General features: G+C 39.7%; 1 protein-coding gene across 4 annotated transcripts in view; it reads left to right on the top strand.

Moving 5' to 3' along the window:
* Positions 1-21,733, top strand: part of LOC140729516 (tumor necrosis factor receptor superfamily member 16-like) — a 34,170-nt gene extending 12,437 nt beyond the window's left edge. For 3 of the 4 annotated variants that reach the window (XM_073049349.1, XM_073049329.1, XM_073049340.1), the window contains 3 exons: positions 17,182-17,389; positions 18,112-18,254; positions 18,659-21,733. In XM_073049349.1, coding sequence (XP_072905450.1) covers positions 17,182-17,389; positions 18,112-18,254; positions 18,659-18,966 — 659 coding nt within the window. In that variant the 3' untranslated portion in view covers positions 18,967-21,733. The remainder of the gene's footprint in view (positions 1-17,181; positions 17,390-18,111; positions 18,255-18,658) is intronic. The other variant, XM_073049357.1, reaches the window with a different exon arrangement.
* Positions 21,734-23,589: the final 1,856 nt, after the last annotated feature.

Genomic DNA, 23,589 nt, shown 5'->3' with positions numbered 1-23,589 from the left:
TTATGGAGTGGATGGGAGTCATTGTCCAAGATGGCATGTAACTTGGACAACATCCTCTTTTCAGACAAGTGATAATTGCTTATGCTCTTTTTAGCTGAAAACCTCTGATAAGAGCTTTGTTGCTGTTCAAGTGTCTGTTGTTATCTAGCGATTAAATCGAATTCAAACCATTTTATAGTTTCACTGTTAACTTCCTTGATTTAAACTTCACAGCCATGTCTGAAGTTTAGCATCCTGTATATTCTGAGAAATCTGCAGTATAAATGAGGCCATTTAGGCCTTTGTGCTTCTAATGTCTGATTGAAAGAGTTTGTCCAAATAGACTCTCTCCTCTGCTCTAATATTATAAATTTTAATCCAGGAGTTTTTTTTCCTTCCCAAACATTTAGCTTTTGTTTCTGTTTCCATCATCTCAAATTATACAATTTAATTTTCTTTCCTTGCCTCCAGCTGGCACGTTGACTTTCGCTACTGGAACTCTGCAGGAGCTACATCCTCTCGGGTACTTCCCTCATTATTTGGGTGACCACATAATACACACAACTGACTGCAGAATACCAATTGTTTTCCCATCCAGCATCACTCTCAAAATCACACAGGAAACACACATCACATTTGAGATGGCTGGTTTTCTAACATCGAACCACCATGTTGCAGCAAACATTTCCCACTGGTAAGAGGAAGACTACAGTCAATGTTATGCTAATTAATGACTTAACAGTAAGGTGACGACGACCTCTTGTTAGGGGGAAGTAATCAAGTGATATTTCCTGTGGTGTGGCATATCTAAATATACCTTGACATGCAGGTGACAGTTGATCCCGGTAAAGTCACCCTGCCAGATCAGATGATTTAAAATTTTTGTAACAATTTATTTTAGCGATACAGTCTGGCATAGCCATTCTGTCTCTACAACTCATGCTGCCCCTGACAAATCCAATTAACTGGAACCTATTCACGGGACAACTTACAATGACCTGTTAACCTACCCGGTATGTCTTTGGACTGAGAGGAAACCAGATGACCAGGAAAAAGCCAAGCATTCCACAGGGAGGGTGTAAAGATACTCTTTACAGAATGGCACCGGAATCGGACTCTGAATTTCAGAAAGTCCCGAGCTGTAATAACGTCATGCTAATTGCTATGCTGATTTTCCCCATTTTATGATGGGTTTGTGGGCCTATTTTAGTGACCTCAGCAATCCTAGGGAATTAGGATCTCAGGAATTTGGGTCTTCATGTATGTGATTCATTAGGTGTGTTCAGGAAGGTTTCCTGACACTATCTAGATGAGCTGAAAAGAGGAGAGGCTGTACTTGATCTCGTATTGGAAAATGAATCTGGTCAGGTGTGGGAGAGCATTTTGGAGATGGTGATTACAATTCTATCTCCTTTACCATAGCTTTTGAGAGGGATAGGAACAGACAAGTTAGAAAAGCATTAGGAAAGTTAGGGAAGACTACAGGGAGTTAGGAAGGAAGTTGAGAAGCAGTACCACCAAGGTAGTAATCGCGGGATTACTACCTGTGCCACACGACAGTGCGAGTAAGATTAGAATGAGGTGGAGGATAAATGTGTGGCTGAGGGATTGGAGCAGGAATCAGGGATTCAGATTTCTGGATCATTGGGACCACTTTTGGGGCAGGTGTGACCTGTATAAAAAGGACGGGTTGCACTTGAATCCCAGGGGATCAATATCGTGGTGGGGAGGTTTGCTAAGGTTACTGGTGAGAGTTTAAACTAGAATTGTTGGGGGTGGGAACTGAACTGAAGAGACTGGGGAAGAGGAGGTTAGCTCACAAATAGAGGAAGCTTGTAGACAGTGCAAGAAGGAGGATAGGCAAGTGATAGAGAAGGGATGTGCTTAGACTGAAGGCTTGAGATGTGTCTATTTTAATGTGAGGAGTGTTGTGAACAAAGCGGATGAGCTTAGTGTGGATTGGTACTTGGAGCTTTGATGTGGTGGCCATTACAGAGACTTGGATGGGTCAGGGACAGGAATAGTTACTTCAAGTGCCGGGTTTTAGATGTTTCAGAAAGGACAGGGAGGGAGGCAAAATAGGTGGGGGCATGGCACTGTTGATAGTGTCACGGCTGCAGAAAAGGTGGAAGTCATGGAGGGATTGTCTACTGAGTCTCTGTGGGTGGAAGTTAGGAACAGGAAGGGGTCAATAACTTGGTGTTTTTTATAGGCCGCCCAATAGTAACAGGGATATTGAGCAGCAGATAGGGAAACAGATCCTGGAAAGATGTAATAATAACAGTTGTTGTGATGGGAGATTTTAATTTCCAAAATATTGACTGGCATCTCCCTAGAGCAAGGGATTTAGATGGGGTGGAGTTTAAATGTGTTCAGGAAGGTTTCTTGACACAATATGTAGATAAGCCTACAAGAGGAAAGGCTGTACTTGATCTAGTATCGGGAAATGAACCTGGTCAGGTGTCAGATCTCTGTGGGAGAGCATTTTGGAGATAGTGATCATAGTTCTGTCTCCTTTACAATAGCATGGGAGAGAGATAGGAACAGACAATTAGAAAAGTGTTTAATTGGAGTAAGAGGAATTATGAGGTATCAGGCAGGAAATTGGAAGCTTAAATTGGGAACAGATGTTCTCAGGGAAAAGTACGGAAGAAATGTGGCAAATGTTCAGGGGATATTTGTGTTGTGTTCTGCATAGGTATATTCCAATGAGACAGGGAAGTTATGGTAGGGTACAGGAACCGTGGTGTACAAAGGCTGTAATAAATCTAGTCAAGAAGGAAAGAAACGCTTACAAAAGGTTCAGAGAGCTAGGTAACGTTAGAGATCTAGAAGATTTATAAAACTAACAAGAAGGAGCTTAAAAAGAAATTGAGAGCCAGAAGGGGCTATGAGAAGGCCTTGGTGAGTAGGATTAAGGCAGGGGTGTCAAACTCATTTTAGGTCATGGGCCGGATCGAGCAAAATGCAGCTTCATGCGGGCCGGATCAGTCGGACGCGTGCGAACGCAGCTTTCGTTGCCTCCGTTTTTTCAGCCTGCTCTCATGTGTCTCAGTCTCTGCTATAACTACAAAGTGTTTCACTTTACAAATTCCATTTCTTATGAAGAAGACTGCCGAGCAAGACTGCCGAATAAACACTAAAAACCCTGAAAAGCTGGTACCTGAATAAACTCAGCATTAGCCATATCATACGCCATAGGCGCTTCGATTACTGGGGCCAGCTTTAATAGTAATTAGATATTATCTCGTGGGCCAAAGATAATTCCACCGCGGGCCGGATTTGGCCAGCGGGCCTTGAGTTTGACATATATGGATTAAGGACAACCCCAAGGCATTCTACAAGTATGTGAAGAGCAAGAGGATAAGATGTGAAAGAATAGGACCTATCAAGTGTGACAGCGGGAAAGTGTGTATGGAACCGGAGGAAATAGCAGAGGTACTTAACAAATACTTCAGTATTCACTGTGGAAAAGGATCTTGGTAATTGTGGTGATGACTTGCAGCAGATTGAAAAGCTTGAGTATGTAGATATTAAGAAAGGATGTGTTGGAGCTTTTGGAAAGCATCAAGTTAGGTAAGTCTCCGGGTCCAGACGAGATGTACCCCAGGCTACTGTGGTTGTAGACGGGTCATATTCTGTATGGAGGTTGGTGACCAGTGGTGTGCCTCAGGGATCAGTTCTGGGACTCTTACTCTTCGTGATTTTTATAAGTGACCTGGATTAGGAAGTGGAGAGATGGGTTAGCAAATTTGCTAACGACGCAAAGGTTGGGGGTGTTGTGGATAGTGTAGAGGGCTGTCAGAGGTTACAGCGGGATATTGATAGGATGCAGAACTGGGCTGAGAAGTGGCAGATGGAGTTTAACCCAGGTAAGTGTGAGGTGGTTCATTTTGGTAGGTCAAATATGATGGCAGAATCTGGTAAGACTCCTGGCAGTGTGGAGGATCAGAGGGATCTTAGAGTCCAAGTCCATGGGACACTCAAAAGCTGCTGCACAGGTAACTCTGTGGTTAAGAAGGCATACAGTGTATTGACCTACATCAACCATGGAATTGAGGCCAAGAGGTAATGTTGCAGCTATATAGGACCATGGTCAGGCTCCACTTGGAATACTCTGCTCAGTTCTGGTCACCTCACTACAGGAACGACATGGAAACTATAGAAAGGGTGCGGAGGAGATTTATAAGGATGTTCCTTGGATTGGGGAGCATGCCTTATGAGAATAGGTTGAGTGAACTTGGCCTTTTCTCCTTGGAGTGATGGAGGATGAGAGGTGACCTGATAGAAGTGTACAAGATGATGAGAGGCATTGATCGTGTGGATAGTCAGAGGCTTTTTCCCAGGGCTGAAATGGCTAACAGAAGAGGGCACAGGTTTAAGGCGCTTGGAAGTAGGTACAGAGGAAGTGTCAGGGCAAGTTTTTTTACGCAGAGAGTGGTGAGTGCATGGAATGGGCTGCCAGTGATGGTGGTGAAGGTGGATATGATAGGGTCTTTTAAGAGACTCTTGGATAGGTACATGTAGCTTAGAAAAATAGAGGGCTATGGGTAGCCCTAGGTAATTTCTAAAGTAAGTTCATGTTCAGCACAGCATTGTGGGCCGAAGGGCCTGTATTGTGCTGCAGGTTTTCTATAAGGTAGCTCATGGCTTCAGAGGGTAGGGATATGAAAGTAAGTAAGTGATTATTCAGCAAACACGAGGAAATCTGCAGATGCTGGAAATTCAAACAACAACGACACACAAAATGCTGGTGGAACACAGCAGGCCAGGCAGCATCGATAGGGAGAAGCGCTGTCAATGTTTTGGGCCAAGACCCTTCATCAGGACTAACTGAAAGGAGAGATACTAAGAGATTTGAAAGTAGTGCGGGGAGGGGAAAATGCGAAGTGATAGGAGAAGACCGGAGGGGGTGGGATGAAGCTGAGAGCTGGAAAGGTGATTGGCAAAAGTGATACAGAACTGGAGAAGGGAAAGGATCATGGGACGGGAGGCCTCAGGAGAAAGAAAGGAGGGGTGGGGAGGGAGCACCAGAGGGAGATGGAGAATAGGCAAACAACTAAATATGTCAGGGATGGGGTAATAAGGGGAGGAGGGGCATTTACGGAAGTTAGAGAACACCTACGCTTGGTCCGCCAGAAAAAGCAGGAACTCCCAGTGGCCACACATTTTAATTCCATATCCCTTTCCCATTCTGACATGTCTATCCATGGCCGTCTCTATTGTCAAAATGAATCCACACCCAGGTTGGAGGAACAACACCTTATATACCGGCTGGGTAGCCTCCAACCTGATGGCATGAACGTTGACTTCTCTAACTTCCGTTAATGCCCCTCCTCCCCTTCTTACCCCATCCCTTACATATTTAGTTGTTTGCCTGTTCTCCATCTCCCTCTGGTGCTCCCTCTCCGCCCCTCCTTTCTTTCTCCCGAGGCCTCCCGTCCCATGATCCTTTCCCTTCTCCAGCTCTGTATCACTTTCGCCAATCACCTTTCCAGCTCTTAGCTTCATCCCACCCCCTCCGGTTTTCTCCTGTCATTTCGCAGTTCCCCCTCCCCCCACTACTTTCAAATCTCTTAGTATCTTTCCTTTCAGTTAGTCCTGACGAAGGGTCTCGGCCCGAAACGTCGACAGTGCTTCTCCCTATCGATGCTGCCTAGCCTGCTGTGTTCCACCAGCGTTTTGTGTGTGAAGTGATTATTCAGTTGCCATTAACCTTGGTTATGTACAATGAAGGTAGATGGCATAAACTTGTTTAAACATCTGAAATGTGATCTAATTAAGAGATTTAAAATGACAATGTTGGATATTGCTAAATTATTGCTACTGATACAAAAATCAACCAGAAGAGTGTAATCTCAAAACTCATGAACAATAAATATGGGCTCTGGAGAAATCGGTTCTCTACTGCTTCCACAACAGGGCAGCAGGGTAAATTTTGTTTGTTAGATTAATTTTGGAATTTACAAAAAAGGTCCAGTCAGTAACAATGACCAGAACTACCAGTTTGATTAAGCTAAAGCCAAAGGAAATTGGCCATCCTTGCCTTGCCTGGCCTATTTGTGCTGACAGACTACAGCATTTATTCTGTCATCTTTTAACGGTCCTCTGCAAAGGCTCAATAATTTAACATGACACATTTGATTGTAACAATTATCTGCATTAAAACTTCGTATAATAAAACTCAACAGGCAAGTAAGCATCACTCTCAGTACTGCTTTTGGTTGGTTGCAAGTCCTTCACCATGATTATGTTGTGCTTAAACTGGGAGAGCTGACCTACATACTTGATGAGCAATGACCCCACTCATTGAATTAAAGCTCTCCGCTAATGTCCCAGCCTTCTCCAAGTTCCCTGGGTATATTGTATCACAACAACAAGATGAGCCAACTGGGGCAAGCCTTACCATAGTTAGAAGCTGTGGCCTGCCTGCTTTCAATATTACCTCCATACCCCAAGTAATCTCGTCCCATCAGGCCAAGCAGAGCCAAGAAATCCTTCAGCTGATTACCACCTATCACTCTCCATCAATTCATGTATCAATTCTCAAGGCTGGACATCACACTTCAACAGTTACTTTCATTCATTTATTTCATTACTTCAATGTGCACAAACGTCCCACGTTTTACCAAAGTAAAGTTGATGCTCAGCCACAGAAAGGTTGGTTTATTTGACACATGAACATCAGTGAAGTGTATCATTTGTGTCAGATTAAATCAACAATAATTATGATAAGGGCCATGCTTTTCATGCCAGCAGCATTCCCACAACTTACTAACCCTAACCATATCCTTTGGAATGTAGGACACACACTGGTGGGAATCAGATTAAATGGCATGATAGGCTTGAGTGGTTGAATTTTCTACTGTACTTTTTTATATTTTATAGTTGGATGTTGATGGCTGGTGATGGCCAGATTTTGTTGTTGAAGGCTTAGATAATGTTTGGATGTTTAAATTAACTGGAAGGGGACTGATGGGTGAAGAATTGCAAAACAGTTGTTATCTGCACTGCTCTGTATATTCTATGACTGTAGGAGTGAGATGATACAGGAAAACAGATTTCCCACATGGTTGCAAGTAAATGGCAGCACTAATGGAAAGACTTGGCAGAAAACTTGATTTGGGTCTTCTGCCAATTCTTTCCTGTATTGCTGCTATTCAGTTGCACCCAGATATGGAGGCACACTGGAGTGGCAATTAGTGCTGCTTGCTTGCAGCTCTAGGGGCCTGGGCCCAATCCTGACGTCCAGTGCTGTCATTGCAAAGTTCACGTGTTGTTTCTGACAAATAGGCTTACTCTGGTTCTCCCCCGACAATCTAGTGACTTGCTGGTAGCTGAATTTGCTACTGCAAATTACCCTTGGAGTAGGTTAATGTTAAAAAGAATCAAATTGTCATGAGAGGAAGAATGTTAAATAGGTGCAAATAAACAAGTACGGGCCTGCCTATTGGCTTGCTCTGCTGGGGAGCCAGATTTGCCTAATGGTCGGGTGTTGCTATAAATATGCTGACTTTCATTGCCTCTATCCTGTTACCAGAGCACAGCCTTGACCCCAAAATTAAGAAAGTTTATGATGCTAGAGAAAAAGAAGTTGGGACACTGATTCATCACTATCAGCAACAGTGTAAATTGGCTGCAGGAAGCACGGTAAATTTAGATAGATATTTAGTGTGTTGCTGCTGTATTTCAATGAAGACCAGGACCTTAAAATGTCAGTTTAAGTTACTACAATCTCAGTGTTAATACCAAGGGAAACCAACCGTATTACAGAACTATATATTAGGTTTTTCAAGCAACCATTGGGACAGAAAGAGGTCATTTGGTCCATTGTCTCCAGTGATATACTGGTTTAATAAAGTTGTTATAGTCACAAGAATAGGCAAATAATCCTGTGTTGCGACTACACAGTTCTCTTGTTCTTCAATCAGTTGTAGTTCTACAGGCAAGATGCCATGCAGGCTTGGTGTAAAACTACTTGAGGCTTAATTATCAAGCCAAACTGCTTTTAACTTTGCAGCCCACCTCATTTTAGAGGGGGTGGGGGAGAGAGGGGGAGAAAGGAGAACTGTTTTTGAAAGCAAGTCTGCAGGAGCTCATTGTGGAATGCACTGGTTGCCTGCATTCAGGACCTCAAGTTGAGTTTAATTTTCCTCTTAAGAAAAAAAATGATCCTGCTTAATCATGGAGAGAGAATGTTTGTCATTTTCTGTCAGGCACACATTAATCTCCAGGCTCTGCCACAGAAGCATCATCTGCAATGATTTTGTCTGAACTCATTTCCTCCTTAATTGCCTCTTCACTCCTATTGTGTGGTATTAAAGAATCTTAACTATTTACAGTGAAGCTTCCTTTCTCCTTTGTGAGGAAGAGTCCTTTCTCTTTGTGGACTTTGATTCATTTTGTTTGTGTGTGGCTTTGGCTAAAGACTTGTACCTGTGTTCTCTCCTTCCAAAAGCTTTGCTGAGGAGCATGCCCATTGCCATGATTTGTTTTCCCCATCATTTTGTATAGCCCTTGGCTCAAGGGGAAATGCACTGGTCCCAGTGAGAAAGAAAGGGGGAGCAGTGAACTGATGAAGACTGCACATAAGGCCACATTCACAGGTCTAGAATGACATAGGAAGGGTGTAAGATCATGAGGTATAGGAACAGATTAAGCCATTCAACCCAATGTAATATGCTGCAGACTGTAGAACAGCACTGAAATGAAACTCTTTATGGCCTTCCCTCATGAATCTTCCTCTGTGATAGACCGAGCAATGTCTCACTGTCATATAACTGAGGGAGCATAATGACGTTGGGTTTGGTGTACTGGGTCTTAATGCCTCTGGGAAAAGTGAAAAATCAGTCAAAGGATCGGAATCTGTTCACTCTCTTAGTGAATTGAGAAAGGATGGAGGTCAGGTATTTTGAGCCAAGCGCTACTATCCGCAATCAGAAGATGAAGCTTGGCTGTCTACAAGTTTCAGAGCTGTCGGCTGTTTATTTGCCTCCATAGATGTGGCCTGACTTGCTGAGTTCCTCAGCAAGTGTGTGAAGCTGTGCTGTAATGGTTCCTGCCACAGTATTACTAAACAATGAATTATTAAGATGTACCACTTCATGAAGTACACCACATATAATGCTATATCTTCCCCTTTTGTCTTGTGAAGTATGGTTCAACATTCAGCGAGTGGCAGGCAGAAGGACCCTGGGGGGGAAGACGTTCAGGATCAGAAACCTTAATATAATTCTCAGTGTTGGAAATGAAGATCAGACAGAATGGGCCCCAGCAGCTGTTAAATTCCTTCCTATTGTGTTCACTGGGTTTTTCAAAGAGTAAGGATATTGGACACACGGAATTTAAAGCTGTAAATAGTCACTCAGGATCTGAGGCAGCTTCACATGAGTTGCATACCCACGATGTCCTAGACATGTTAAATGAACAAAGGAATTTTGTTTTGTACATGGATATGTGTGTTACCGCAATGGCTGCCATTTTTATCCATCACGTTCACTCTTTAGAAGATAATGGTTAGGTTAGCCACTCACTCAAACTGTTTCAGTGCCTGGAGTTAGTGCAAAATTTTACTGTTTAGAAGAAACCAGTCCATAGCTACTGTTTTTTTAAAAAAATCACAATCAATAGAAGCTGCTGTAGGGGATTCAGTGCTTTTCCCCTTTGCTGATAACGTCTGATTTCTTGCCTTAGTTCTACTTTCCTCTATCAACATCATATCCTTTGCTTTACTTAATATCCAATCATGCAGTGAATATAATCAAAAACCAGGACTTAGAGCCAGTATTACAACTATTTTCACTTTCTTATGGGAGACATTCTTTCCCATCCCAGTCTACTAAATCTAGCTCTTAACTTGGAGACTGACTCTTGGTTCAGCATCATCCCTGTCTTCACTCTGGAAGAAATTTGTGTCCTTCAATGAGAGTATTCTGCCAAATTTCATTTTTAATAATCTTTTATTGATTTAAAAGAATGAGGATAAATACAAGTCAGAGGAGAGGTTATTTCAAATACATATTTCAATAATAGTATTAACAAAGGAATATACACTGTCAAAATCATATGTAGTATTAAGCTAATATAAAAAGAAAAGAAATACATCTCCTCTTAACAATTTATAGAAAGAGACTCAATTTCTGTTAATGAGGAAAAAACCCACTAAACTAACCTAAAACAAAAAAAAGGGAGACTGGGCAGTCTATTTTGAGGATACAGTTTTTTTTTTTAAAAAAAAGGAAAAATCCTTCTGGTCAAATCTAAAACTTTGCGGAGAAGAAAAAAAATTAACTGAGAAAGTAAAAAGAATTGGATCATATGAAGATATTGAATAAAAGGTCGCCAAGTTTGCTCAAATTTAAAAGATGTATCAAACGTCCGACTCCTAATTTTCTCCAGACTTAAACATGACATAATGGAGGAGAGCCGGATGGGATCCTTCCAATACAATAGAACAGCTCTCCGAGCCAGTAAAGTTGAGAAAGCTATCATGCGTTGAGCAGAAGCAGGAACATTTCCTGCTTCCATTGGAATAATCCCAAAGATTGCTGTAAGTGAATTGGGTTGTAGGTCCAAACCTATGACTTTTGATAATGTTCTAAAAACATCTCTCCAAAAATTACTTAACTTTATGAGGGACCAAAACATATGAGTTAAGGTAGCCACCTCAGTGTTGCATCTGTCACAGGTAGGATTTATAATTAGAAAAAATATGCGCTAGTTTATCTTTTGACATATGCGCCCTGTGCACTACCTTGAACTGAATCAAGGAGTGACGGGTGCAGATAGATGAATTGTTAACTAAATGACAAATTTTATTCCATTGATTGTCTGAAAGTGACTCTTGAAGTTCCAATTCCCAAGCATGTTTAACCTTATCATTAGACATCATTTGTAAATTTAATAGCCGTTTATATATAATGGCTGTCAATCCTTTTTGAAATGGTTTAAGCTGAAAGATGACATCTATCATATTTGGTAAATGAGCAAATGGGTAATTTGGTAACAAATCGCATAATAAATAAATTCCTGACTTGTAAATATCTAAAAAATTGTGCATTATATATATATATATATCATATTTGTCCACAGCTGCAAAAAATACATGAAACAATCCTCTAAAAACAAATCTGAAGAAGTTTTTATTCCCTTAGTTTTCCATGTTAAAAAGACCTTATCTAAAATTGATGGTTTAAAAAAAGATGGATATTACTAGAAAGAACAAAGTTATTTAAGTTTAAAAAAAAATGCTAAACTGAAACCAAATTTTTAATGTATGTCTAACAATGGAACTAAGATCTTGTCCACCAATCCTAGAAAACAATAAGGGAAGAGGAGCTCCCAGTAAAGAAGCCAAAGAGAACCCCCTTACCGAGTTCTCCTCCAAGTCCAACCATGAAGGACAGTCCTGGTTATCTATACAGTGAATCCAAAAAGTAATAACGAATATTAATTGCCCAGTAATAGAATCTAAAGTTTGGTAAAGCCAAGCCTCCATTTAAAAAAAATTTTTGCAATAAAAGTTTACTCACTCTAGAACTTTTATTAATCTAGATATATGACAGGATCATAGAATCTATTCTATCAAAAATGTTTTTGGGATAAAGGATGGAACAGCTTGAAACGTGTATAAAAATTTTTGGTAAAATTGTCATTTTTATAGCATTTATTTGATCAATTAACGACATCGTCAAAGGCGACCATTTGGAAAGCGTTTGTTGTGTATATTCAATTGAAGGAAGAAAATTATATTTGTATAAATCTTTAACATTTTTTGTAATTTTAATACCAAGATAGGTAAAATAAATTTTAGCAATATTAAAAGGTATTTGATCATAATGATCAGAATAATTATTAATAGGAAATAATTCACTTTATGTAAATTTAATTTTATCCAGAGGAAGTACTGAATTCAGTAAATATGGATAACATAGAGGGAATAGCTTTCCTAGGGTCTGAAATGTAAACTAATAAATCACCTGCGTATAACGAAACCTTACATACTTTATCCCCTCTCGTAATACCCTGAACAGAGTCGGAATCCCTAAGAGTGATAGCAAGTGGTTCTAAAACTAAATTAAATAATAAAGGACTAAGAGGACAATCCTGATAGGTTCCTCTATGTAGTCTAAAATAAGGAGATTTTTGATTGTTAGTTATAACCGCAACCATTGGGGCTTGATAGGTTAGTTTGATCCAGGAAATAAATCCCGGACCAAAATTAAATCTCTCCAAAAACTGAAATAAATAAGACCATTCCACCCTATCAAAAGCTTTCTCTGTATCGAGAGAGACAATACATTCAGATTCTTTAACTGAGGGAGAATAAATAATAGTTAACAATCTTTGAATATTAAAATGTGAATACCTATTTTTAATAAATCCAGTTTGATCATTTGAAATAACAGTAGACAAAACATTCTCAAGCCTATTAGCCAGAATCTTAGAGAGAATTTTAAAGTCCACATTCAATAAGGAAATTGGTCTATAGGAGGCACATTCAGACAGATCTTTTTCTTTTTTAGGAATCAATGAAATTGATGCCTCAAAGTTTTTGAAGATTCCCAGAGGATATAGAATCAGTGAAAGTTTGACAAAGATGTGATGTAAGCATTTCAGTAAAGGTCTTAGAAAATTCCACTGTATATCCATCTGGTCCCGGAGCCTTCCCTAGTTGCATAGAGGATATAGCCCTAGCTATTTCCTCCTGTTTAATAGGTGCATCTAGTGTATTAATATCTTGAATAGAAATTTAGGTATATTTAATTTTTGCAAAAATCTATTCATAAAGATAGTATTATCAGAAAATTCAGATTTCCAAAGATTAGAATAGAAATCCATAAATATCTTATTAATTTCATGAGGATCTAATGCTTCAGTTCTTTGGCCTAAGTATTTTCAAAATCTGTCTTCTGACTATATTTGCCTTCAACTGACCAGCCAGCAATTTACCTGATTGATCACCATAATATATAATTGATTTTTGGATTAAAAAATTTGCTACTCAATGGGGAAGGTCAAAAGCAGATCAGGCTGTGTTTGGAGTTCAACCCTTTCCTTATATAGATCTTCACTAGGTCTTATTCAATACATTTTATCTATCTCTCTAATTTTATTAGTGATCACTAAAAGTTCCACTTTGGTTCTCCTTCTTTAACCTGCTGAATATGAAATTATCTGTCCCCTAAGAAAGGATTTCATCGTATCCCACATAATCAAATTTGACATACCTTCAGTTGTATTAAGTTCAAAAAATAAAGAAATTTGTTCCTTGATAAAAGTAACAAAAGCTGGATCTTGTAACAATACGGGATTCAATCTCCACTGTGACATTTTCAAAATATTATCAGAGAGCCTCAAAGTTAATTTCATAGGTGCGTGATCTGACAGCGCAGTGACATCATACGCACATTCGGTAACGAATACAACAGTTGTGTATCTAGAAAAAAATAATCAATTCTTAAATATTTATGATGTACGTGGGAGGGGGGGGGAATATAAATCTTTGTCATTATGGTGCCTGTATCTCCAGATATCGACCAAGCCATATTCTAATAGAAAAGAATTAATACAAGTTGCAGCTTTATTAGGAAGCAACAGATTGGTTGATGACCTGTCAATCGACGGGTTAAGACAACAGTTAAAGTCACCACCCATAATCAACTTGTATTCATTTAGATTTGGGAGTATGGAAAATAACTTCTTAAATTCAGGACTGTCTAAGTTGGGTGCATAAACACACACCAAAGCTACCTTTTGACCACATAACAAACCAGTGACAATTAAATATCATCCAGTCAAATCAGTAACAGTATTAAAATGTACAAAAGGGATTTTAGAGTTAACAAAAATAGATACCCCTCTATTTATTGATAAAGAATGATATAAAGGACCATTCCAGAATTTAAAAAAACGATCTTCATCCTGTCTCCGTACATGAGTTTCTTGTGCAAAAATAATATCCGCATGAAGTGTTTTTAATTTCTTAAAAATCTTTTTACGCTTAATAGGATGATTCATGCCATTCAAATTCCAAGAAATTTATTATTTTATTAGCATCCAGGTTTAAGACTTAATTTAAAATTTTATAAAGAAAGCTATTGCGCAAACACAAACTAGATTGAAAGGAAAAAAAGCAGCACTGACTTGACCAGAAGTAACGACGTGATTGATACAAGATAAAACCTCTCAGAACTGCCCATTTGAGGGGGAAAAAACTATTCGAATAGCCCCACCCCTCTCCCCCAAAGCCCGAGAAGTGATCCAATGAAAGATTGCATGCTAACCTATGACCCCTAACCCCAATCTCCATTTTGAAGCTGTATTAACAAAGTTACATGTTTACCCCACTGATTTTAGACATAATAAAAGAGATGAACAGATTTCAAATATTGTAATGTTATGTCTAACAATAGTTAAAACATAACTGGCGATGGCCATCTTAAATTCATCTAAAGTATATTAATCATGTATTCAGAGAAGGATAAATCCAAGCAAATAATATATTATGACTGAACTTTAAAAAAAACTTATACATTTACTTATTTTTTGTATGATTTGTATCTCAAACCCAAAGCTATATTAATATTAAGGCAAGCGAGGAGAAAAAATTAAATCAACCAGGGCCTGTGCGGACATAAAATGTGGAACAGATTTTCTTCAAAGCACTAATTATATACTAATTATTAACAAATTAAAAAAAATTAAACCAGCCAAGTCCTGTACGGACATCCATAAAGAAAACAGACTTTCCTCAAAGCATCTATAAACATCTCCCAGCTCAGAATTACCTATTCAGCTTAGACTTAAATCCCTTAATAAATTCCCAGCCTTCATCTGGTGACTTAATCTTTTGTGGTTGAGAATTAGGCAGAAAAATGATCAAATGTGCCGGAATACGGAGTGACGGGCGACATTTTCTTTTATATAATTCAACCATCAATTCCCAGTATTTCCTTCTTTTGGCAAAAATCTCAGGAGCAAAGTCCTCCACTATATGAATTTCTGTAGCATTGTAGATTAGCTTACCCTTTTTCTTGCCTCTCAGAGTATAGCTTTGGTTGTAAAATAGTGAAAGCAAAGTATCAGTGGTCGTGGATGTAATTCGATTGAGGGTTTAGATCTTGGAATTCAATGAGCTCTATCGAGTAGAGGGTTTACTTCAGGAATCTCGCTAAAAAGTGAATATAGCACATCTGAAAAGAACTTTAAACAGGTCACCGGTTTCAGTATTTTCAGGCAAGCCCAATATACATAAATTCCTCCTGTGCATTCTGCTATCTAAATCAATCGTTTTTTCCTTCGTTCTTGATAGTTCCGAAGTAACTTCATTAATTTTCTTTTCCATAAATGACATTTTCAATTCTTGTTCATTAAGTTTGCCTGAATGATTCCTGTTCCCTCTCAATTTGATAAGTATTCTGTTTGAGTGTCTGAAATTGAAAATTTAAATTCTTTAAAGATTCTTGAACAGTAGAGATGGATTTTTCAAGCTTTCCATTAGCATCCATCAGTTTATCAATCTTAGTGTTAAGCGAACCAAATTGAAGTTTCATATCTTGTATTTAAGAGTAATTTTTCTAAAGTAAAAAGTTCCTCTGATTTACTTGTTCCATTTTGGGAAGGGTCTTGCCGCTCTCAATTCAATACCGGATCGACTTCCTGCCATTGTAGTTCAGCCATAAATCCTTCAACAAAAATAGTGAATCTTCAAACTTAAAACGGATCTATCAGTGGAATGTAGTGTAAAAAGTAGAGCCGCGGTGAAAACGCGTCTCACTCCATTTGCTGCAAAATGGAGTCTCCCTGCCAAATTTAATGTTAACACCAGGTAGTCTGCTTAATCTCTCTCATAGAACAATCTCTCTGGTAATTGTTGCATCTTTAATACACTTCCTCTATTGCAGCGGTTCCCAACCTGGGGTCCATAGCATAAAAAAGGTTGGGAAACCCTGCTCTATTGCGATGATCTTTAAATGGAATGATCTGACCTGAACACATTATTCCAGATGTGGTCACACCAATGTCCTATATAAGGCTATTTACTCTTAAATCCTCCTGCAATAAAGCCAACATACTGTTTGCCTTTATTGTTGTTACAGTATTCACGTTTACTTTGTGTAGAATAACATCCAGATCCTTTCAACAGCATAACTTTTCATTATTTAAAAAAACATGCCTTTGTATTTATGCTGCAAAATGAATAATCTCTTGTTTATCTACTTTGTTTATTACTTGGGTGTGTCTATACTGCTGAAGATCTCTTTGCATTATGCTCTGGCTATCTAGCTAAAGTGAGAAAACCAGCTTGCACTGTAAATACTGCATTCTCTTTCAATGGTAGAGATAATTTTTGTCTGCCAGTCTCTACATGTATGTAAATTTACATTTTAATTTAGACTGTGGTAAATTAAAACCCTTTGCACTACCATCTCTATGATAACCATTAAGTACCCTTTTTTAAATACTAACCCCATTTACCAGCATTCAATCAATTGTCTATATTGTTTTGGTAAACTTCATTGCAACTTCCAGCTACGTTCATTGCTTTTCAACAGCTCTTCTTTCCTTCCCACTCGAGTTCTTCTGCAGCTTTGGGAAGACGATTCAGGACATTAACACTTAACAACTCCTGGAGGCAGTTGCTTTGAATATTATTTATCCCTGTGATGCTGTCCCTTACCACAACTGCTTTCTCTCTCACACTCTCCACCCTACCCCACCCCATGTTACGAGGAGTATTGTTTTTCTGGGATATTTTTAAGCCAAGGAGATCACAATTTTACTTTTCATAGTTATATTCCCTATCTACTGCTCTCTCCAGTGACCCACTTCTACTGTCCTGCTTGTTCTGGATTAGAACAATACTTCCTCTGCCTCTATTGTCTTGATTCTTTTTTTAAATATAGAATGTTAAACACCTTATTCAGCCCTCTCTACTGAAGAAAATAAAACATGCATTTCTTCAACTGGTCCTCATTTAATCCTTGATCCATATACCATCAGAAAACAGAATGGTAATTTGGCTAAACTGGGAATAATCTAGTTTAGTCTTATTTCTACATGCTTGGCTTGTGTTCAGTTCCCTATAAAACATTTTCTGTCTTATTAAATGAAACTTTCTCCTTCTGTTCTACCAATTTTTTTTATTGGATTAGTCAATGGAACTAAATTGTTGCTCTCATTTCCTCTTGCCTACTATAGACAAAAACGCGACGCTGTTGAGAAAACCAAGGATCGGACTCGTGAAGGATGATCTCAAGTTCTTGAAAACTGCCGAGCCAATGCCCACCACCGTAATGGGGCCTGTCAACTTCACTGCCTATGACACGGGGAGGGACATCATACCTGTTTACTGCTCCATTCTTGCAGCGGTTATTGTGGGACTTGTCATCTATGTTACTGTGAAATGGTGAATATCACATCCCCAGGAACTTCAAGTGAAGAATTTTCAAAAAAAAAACTCTGCTCTTTGCATTTTGCTATTGTTTTATTTCTGCCTTCTCCCAACAAGAGGCAAAATGTACAAATGTCAAATAGTCAGAAAGCCCCAGATTAGATGAGATTAGACCATTGTCATATATACCTGTTTGCATAAAGCTTAAACAGTTTACATGTTAACAATAAAGACACCGATGTGAAAACAGCAGAAAGGTGAAGTACAGCAGGTTTGACCCCTGGGACATAGGGTTGTCTAGTTTCACCCCTTTGGGTGGGGGGAAAATAGGAATGAAAAGGGGAAAGGAGTGGGAGAGAGGAGAAGGAGAGGGGTGGAGAGGGATGGCATGGGAGAAAAGTGATTAAGGAAAAAGTGGAAAGGAAAAGTAAATAAAGGATGTGAAGAATGAGAAAACAAAGTAATAAAGGGAGGAACAAAGGTAGGTGAGCAGGAAGCAGAAAGGGATGATGGAGGAAAAGTTTTTAAACTGCTATTTAATGACCTTGGATTTGTTCTGGCCGACTGATTAGTCTAATTGTTGGTGTTCACCTTGTTCCCAGATGCCCGCCCTCCATTAACTACATCCTCTCTGTCCACAATGATAGGCTGCTTCACATTTGGAAAATGCACTGCACTCTTGTTACCTCGCTCTCATTGTCCTTGTGTTTAATATTCTTCCTCCTCGCTCCCCACAGCTGGAACACGTGCAAGCAGAAGCAGCAGCTGGCCAAGGCGCGGGCTGGTGAGCTCGACGGAGGAGGTGAAGGTGAGAAGCTGCACAGTGACAGTGGAGTGTTTGTTGACACACACAGTCTCTATGAGCCACAACTCAGCAAAGGTATGCCGGCATTGGCAGGAAGCAGCAGTTGCTTCACGGGTTCCAGCAATAGGTGCATGGTAATGCATTGGGTATTGACTTGATTAGTCTGCCATTCAGTGGTGGAGACACTGCTAGCAAGGATGATAATGTTGCCAACTAAACTTTAAGTTGTTGGGGAAGATTATCTTCGTTTACTGGTGACATAATCTCCTTCCTACCTTTGGCATATCGCACTTCAGATCCATGGTTAAGTCATGATACCTCAGGTCTGCAAGCCCTTCATTCATTATAAATTCTGCAATGTAGGTTGTTCTCACCAATCAGCATCTGAGCCCCTTGATCCTCTGGCTCATTCCAGGGTATCCATTCTCTTGATAGGTTTTGCCATTTGTTCCAGTGTTGACAGCTCTCTCTTTTTTCAGTTGTTCATGCAGACCCAGCCCTTTACAGTAAGCTTCCACCGCAGAAACGGGAGGAGATTGAGCAACTACTTGATGGCCCGGGAGCCAACCGAGCTGACTGGCGCAACCTGGCACATCTCCTAGGCTACGATGAGGAGCGTGTGGCCACCTTTGGCCGAGGGGAGGATCCGGCTCACACGCTGCTGTCTGATTGGTCGATGAGGGCTGATGCTAACTTGGATGTGCTTTGTAAGGCTCTGGGAAGGATGGACAGGAATGACATCATAGAACGCCTAAAATCAGAGCCAGCTGTGACTTCTGTAGTGTGAAGGAGAAGCCAGTACCCAGTGTCAGAGACTGAGTGGGTCACCCTAATTCAAAAGTCCATCTTGTTCTTGCAAATTTATTTAAAAGTAAACTCCCTGGTTGTAGCTTGGACATGAGGCAATCCATTAACTGTATAAACTGGAAATCTATCAGTAGCCATTCACTTATACCTGACAACTTAGCATAAAATTTGTGGGGAATTTTCATTTCTGTTGATTTTGAGCATCATGCATCCTGCACTCTGTTACTCAGGCTGTGTGCCCTGCCCAGTCTCATTTGGAGTTTTTTTTACATCTGCTCAATTCCTCGTCTTGTACTAATTCCCATTTGTAGATTCCTTGAACTCTCACCCTCCAAAGCCTCTTGAAAGTGCCTTCACTTTGTCTGGAGCAGCAAATTTTGGGAACTTTTTGGAGAGGCAACATGTCCAAGCCAGTCTTCTCTGCAGCTGATCTGACAAGGTGGGACAGACTCTTCCTAACAGCTGAGGGAAAGGGAGGAAGAAGCTGAATCACAGTGCATTATTCAGGCTTGGGATTCCTCCACATTAAATTTAGCAAGTTAATACAGTTTTCTAGATTCTGCAGGTGTTACCCAACTTGTCAAAGGATGAGTTTAGGACCATTCTCCTTGATGGTGGTATTCCACATTCATAAATCACATTGTATGGAACAAGTTAGACACTCAAAATGACAATAAGCTTCTGTGACTCCTTACAAAATGGTTTCCTTCAAATGGAAGTCAACACTGGTGCATTAACCCACCAAGGTTAAGGAAGGGGAAAATGGAGTCACTGTGGACTGGTGAACTATTAGAGTATGCATTAATTGAGTAGAGAGGCCTAGAAACTGCTTTGTAGCATTGTCTCGACCTGGGGATTTTTGGGTGGGGGAGGAGGGAGGGGTTTAACTGAGCACTGTTTGTGGAAGTTATGTAGTGTAGACTTCAGATATGAGGTTCCACAAGTTTTGCAAGATGCATAAAGCTGCACTAAAAAATGATAGTATCAGCAGAACATTGTGTTAATGTGCAAGAAGTTCTTGCAGTTGTTGCAAGTTGCCAGCGTGTACAATTTTTTTGCAGTCTCTGAATGCTGGAACTTCTGAGGGAAGCCTGTGCCCAGTCTGTCTGCTCTGGTGAGCCACAGGAAATGTAGATCAAGTCTCAGTCAGTTTGGAATTTGAGTGTTCTAATTTAGTAGTGAGCAGCAATGTGGTAGATATCTTTAGGAACAGAAGCTAGGAATGATCCTGGGAAGCTGAGAGTGACTGTGCCTCTAAACGTTATGGGCATGGGGTTGTATAAGGTCAAATATCTTGCAAGTTTTTACTCTTTTTAAGTATAATTTTAGTGGAAACAGGATTAGAAAAACAAAGCAAAACACAAACTGCTGAGGAACTCAGAGGTACTGACAGTGTCTGTGAATAGAAATGGACAGCTGATGTTTCTGGTTAAGACCCCTCCTCTCGTAAAACAAAATCTAGTTGATCTGTGGATAGATTAGACATGCTAGGTTGGAAATCACACTGCAGATGAATGTGTTACACTGTCATTTGGTGGAGTTTTAACCAGCTAAGAAATGCAAGGCAGAAGAATCAAAAGTTCAATGAGAAATGAGATGAATTTCCTGATGTGGACCAAGGCATCCAGAAATATGCTAACCCAACTTTCTGCAGCACAGTAGTTTTTATTTTGCAGTCATGTGATTTAATTTAAAGCTTGAGTAATTGGGGAGAGGACCCCAATTTTTAGTTAGAACCCCTACATCGTAATCTCATAAGATGCTCTAAGTTATGAAAGGCAGTTCGAGACAGAAGTGGAGTAGGGAGAGTTGGTCTGTGTGAGAAAATGTTCCTAGAGAAAACAGGCAGCAGTATCATGAGAAATGGATTAATGTGTTATCTTAAAAACCCAACTTATTTGGCCAAAACCCATCTTTGCCTAGAGTTCACTTCAGAGTTCAAAATGAAATCTCACATTGTAAATAGAGACAAGTTTTCAGAGTCTGTGTGAAATAAATTCAAATCTGTCTCTGAATCTAGTTCCCAATGGAAGGAATGTAGATTTAATCCAACTGTAGGATAATGTGTAAAACAGAATACACAAATGCAGAAGTTTCCAAGAGAATCTGGTATAAATGTTGCCTGATTCCCAAAGACAATTGTGTGTGAAACCCCAATTGTAGCTTGGTCAGTGGTGGATCTGTGATTAATGCTCAGCCCATTAGAAATTATGGGGAGGCATGCCTGTACTAAAGAATTTCAGAGGGGACTGTAACTTTGCTCAGCCTAATCATTGCTAATGCTGTCTCTTCACAAACTACAGAGTGCTGAGTATTGAAACCTTCACTTAGATTCATACAGTGTTCAATCAATCCAAATAAAGTCAGATCTATCAAAATGATCCCTTATTAATTAAAGCAGTTGTTGTATTGAATAAAATGGCAGCTAATGGCCAATAATGAAGTATTTACTAATTATTTGTAATTTTTGAGGCAATTTGCTAGCATTATTTGTATTGTTTATATATTTTTTAATATTAAATACTGGACATAGGTAGAAAAGGCACAGCCTTGGAGGAGGAAGCTTTTAACTCACTTTTTTATGGAACTTGTACATAAAGGAATGAACAGGGGCCTTTTTGGCTCTTTGTTGCAAATTGTCTCAATTTGATATTGTACTGTAATCGTGTTAGTGTCTTATGAATAAATTCATATCCTAGATAATCAATTTTACATTATGGCAAATAAACATTTGGAAAAAATCATAACCCATCTTCTCTCATTGTTTTCTTGTGGTATCCTAAGATTGTTCAGTAATGTGATGTTCCAATTATTACCTTATTCTGCAATTGCAAACATTCCCTTTTCCAGTTGCCAGGCTCATTGGAGTTAATGAGTTCTTTCATAAAGCCAATTCAAGTATGGATGGACAGTGGCCTTCTGTCCATTATAATTCATTCATTAATGAGTATCAGAATCTGTTGGGCTCGAATAGGACAACTGGGTTTCTGGTGTCTGTAATGAATGTAAAGTAGCCCCTTTAGTTCTTTCCTGCTGAGGTTTCACTGCATGTGCTGCTTGTCCCCATCCATCATTAGCAGAAAAGGAAAGATGTTTTTAATTGAGATCAAAGTGATCGAAGGAAAATGTGATACTCAGGGTAAAAAGAACTTCAACTAGTTCAGACTTGCAGAGGTCAAAGGTGAAAGACTGCACTCACACAACTGGCACTGGCAGTTGCTGTGTATGGAATGTCTTTATTGACAGGTTTAGAAGGGTGAAAGCGTACGAGGGACCTGAGTGAATGAATATCTCAGAATTCCCCTCTTCATTTTATTTCACCAAGAAGGTACTGATTGTTTTCCAAAGCTTCAACCATCTGACCAGTTTATCTTTGGACCTAGTAGATGTATCACACACATTTTTAAAGGAAAATAATTAATGTGTCAGTACAGGGGCTGTCACATCAGGTGAATGCTGTGAAGATGTGTTACATAGGAGCACTTGGCCCCTCAAGTCTGCTCTCCCCTTCAGTAGGAACATGGCTGATCAGTCCCAGACCTTCTGTGCCAGTACCACAAAGCCCTCAAAAAATTATTTACTTTCTCCAATGACCTTGCCTTCACAACCCTCTGGACAAAGAATTCCGGGGATTTGACACTGTGTTCCAAATGACCGCCTCCTAATCTTGTAAGTATGAGTTTGAGATTCTTCCAATATCTCCATGTTTATGCTAAGATCTTACAGTAAGATCACCCCTTATTTTTACTAATGTCCAAAATAACATGGATCGATTTTCATTAGCAGCTCGTGGTTGAACAATCCTTTCATTCCAGTAATTAGGTTAATGAGTATCGTGGCAACTATATCCTTCTGTAAACAAAGAAACATCCTGTACTGGTGTTCTCCCACATTCCAAGGATGTACATGCTAGTAGGTTAATCAGTGACATGGGTGTTAATGGGCCTTGCTGGGCCAGTCACTGTGCTGCACCTCTAAGAATAATAAATAAAATTGTAAAAAGAGTAGCCTATGTCTGAACACTTGTTTTAAGAAGACCAGCATCATCCGAGTGCTGAATAAAAACAAGATAGCAGGCTGTAATAAGTACCACCCAGTGAATCTGACAACTGTCATGAAGTAAATCAAAAGACTAGTCATGGCATGCATTAACTTAGGGCTTCCAGACAACCTTGATCCACTGTAATTCACCTACTGCCGAAACGAGTCTACAGTGGGTGCCATCTCCCTGGCCCTTCACTAAACTCTGGAACATTTGGGCAGTAAAGAGAGCAACACAGAATGATTGTTTATTGACTACAGTGCCACCTTCACTACTACAATTCCAACCAATCCCTGGACCTTGGGAGTCATCATGTCTCTTTGCAGCTGAAATTCCTGACCAAGAGACCACAATCAGCAAGGATGGGCCTTGGTCACAATTACCATGATTGTGACCACAATTATTATGAACACTGGGGCTCTTCAACCCCTTTCTCTGCTCCCTATACATTCATGACTGCATGGGCCAGACCTTGCTTTAACCATCTGCAAGTTTAGTGGATTTCCCTCAATGCCTGCAAAATAAACAAGTGGTGGGGGGCACAGTGCACATGCTACTTCT

Source organism: Hemitrygon akajei, chromosome 1, assembly GCF_048418815.1.
Source record: "Hemitrygon akajei chromosome 1, sHemAka1.3, whole genome shotgun sequence".
NCBI classification, from domain to species: domain Eukaryota; kingdom Metazoa; phylum Chordata; class Chondrichthyes; order Myliobatiformes; family Dasyatidae; genus Hemitrygon; species Hemitrygon akajei.
This window is presented reverse-complemented; position numbering and strand designations above follow the sequence as displayed.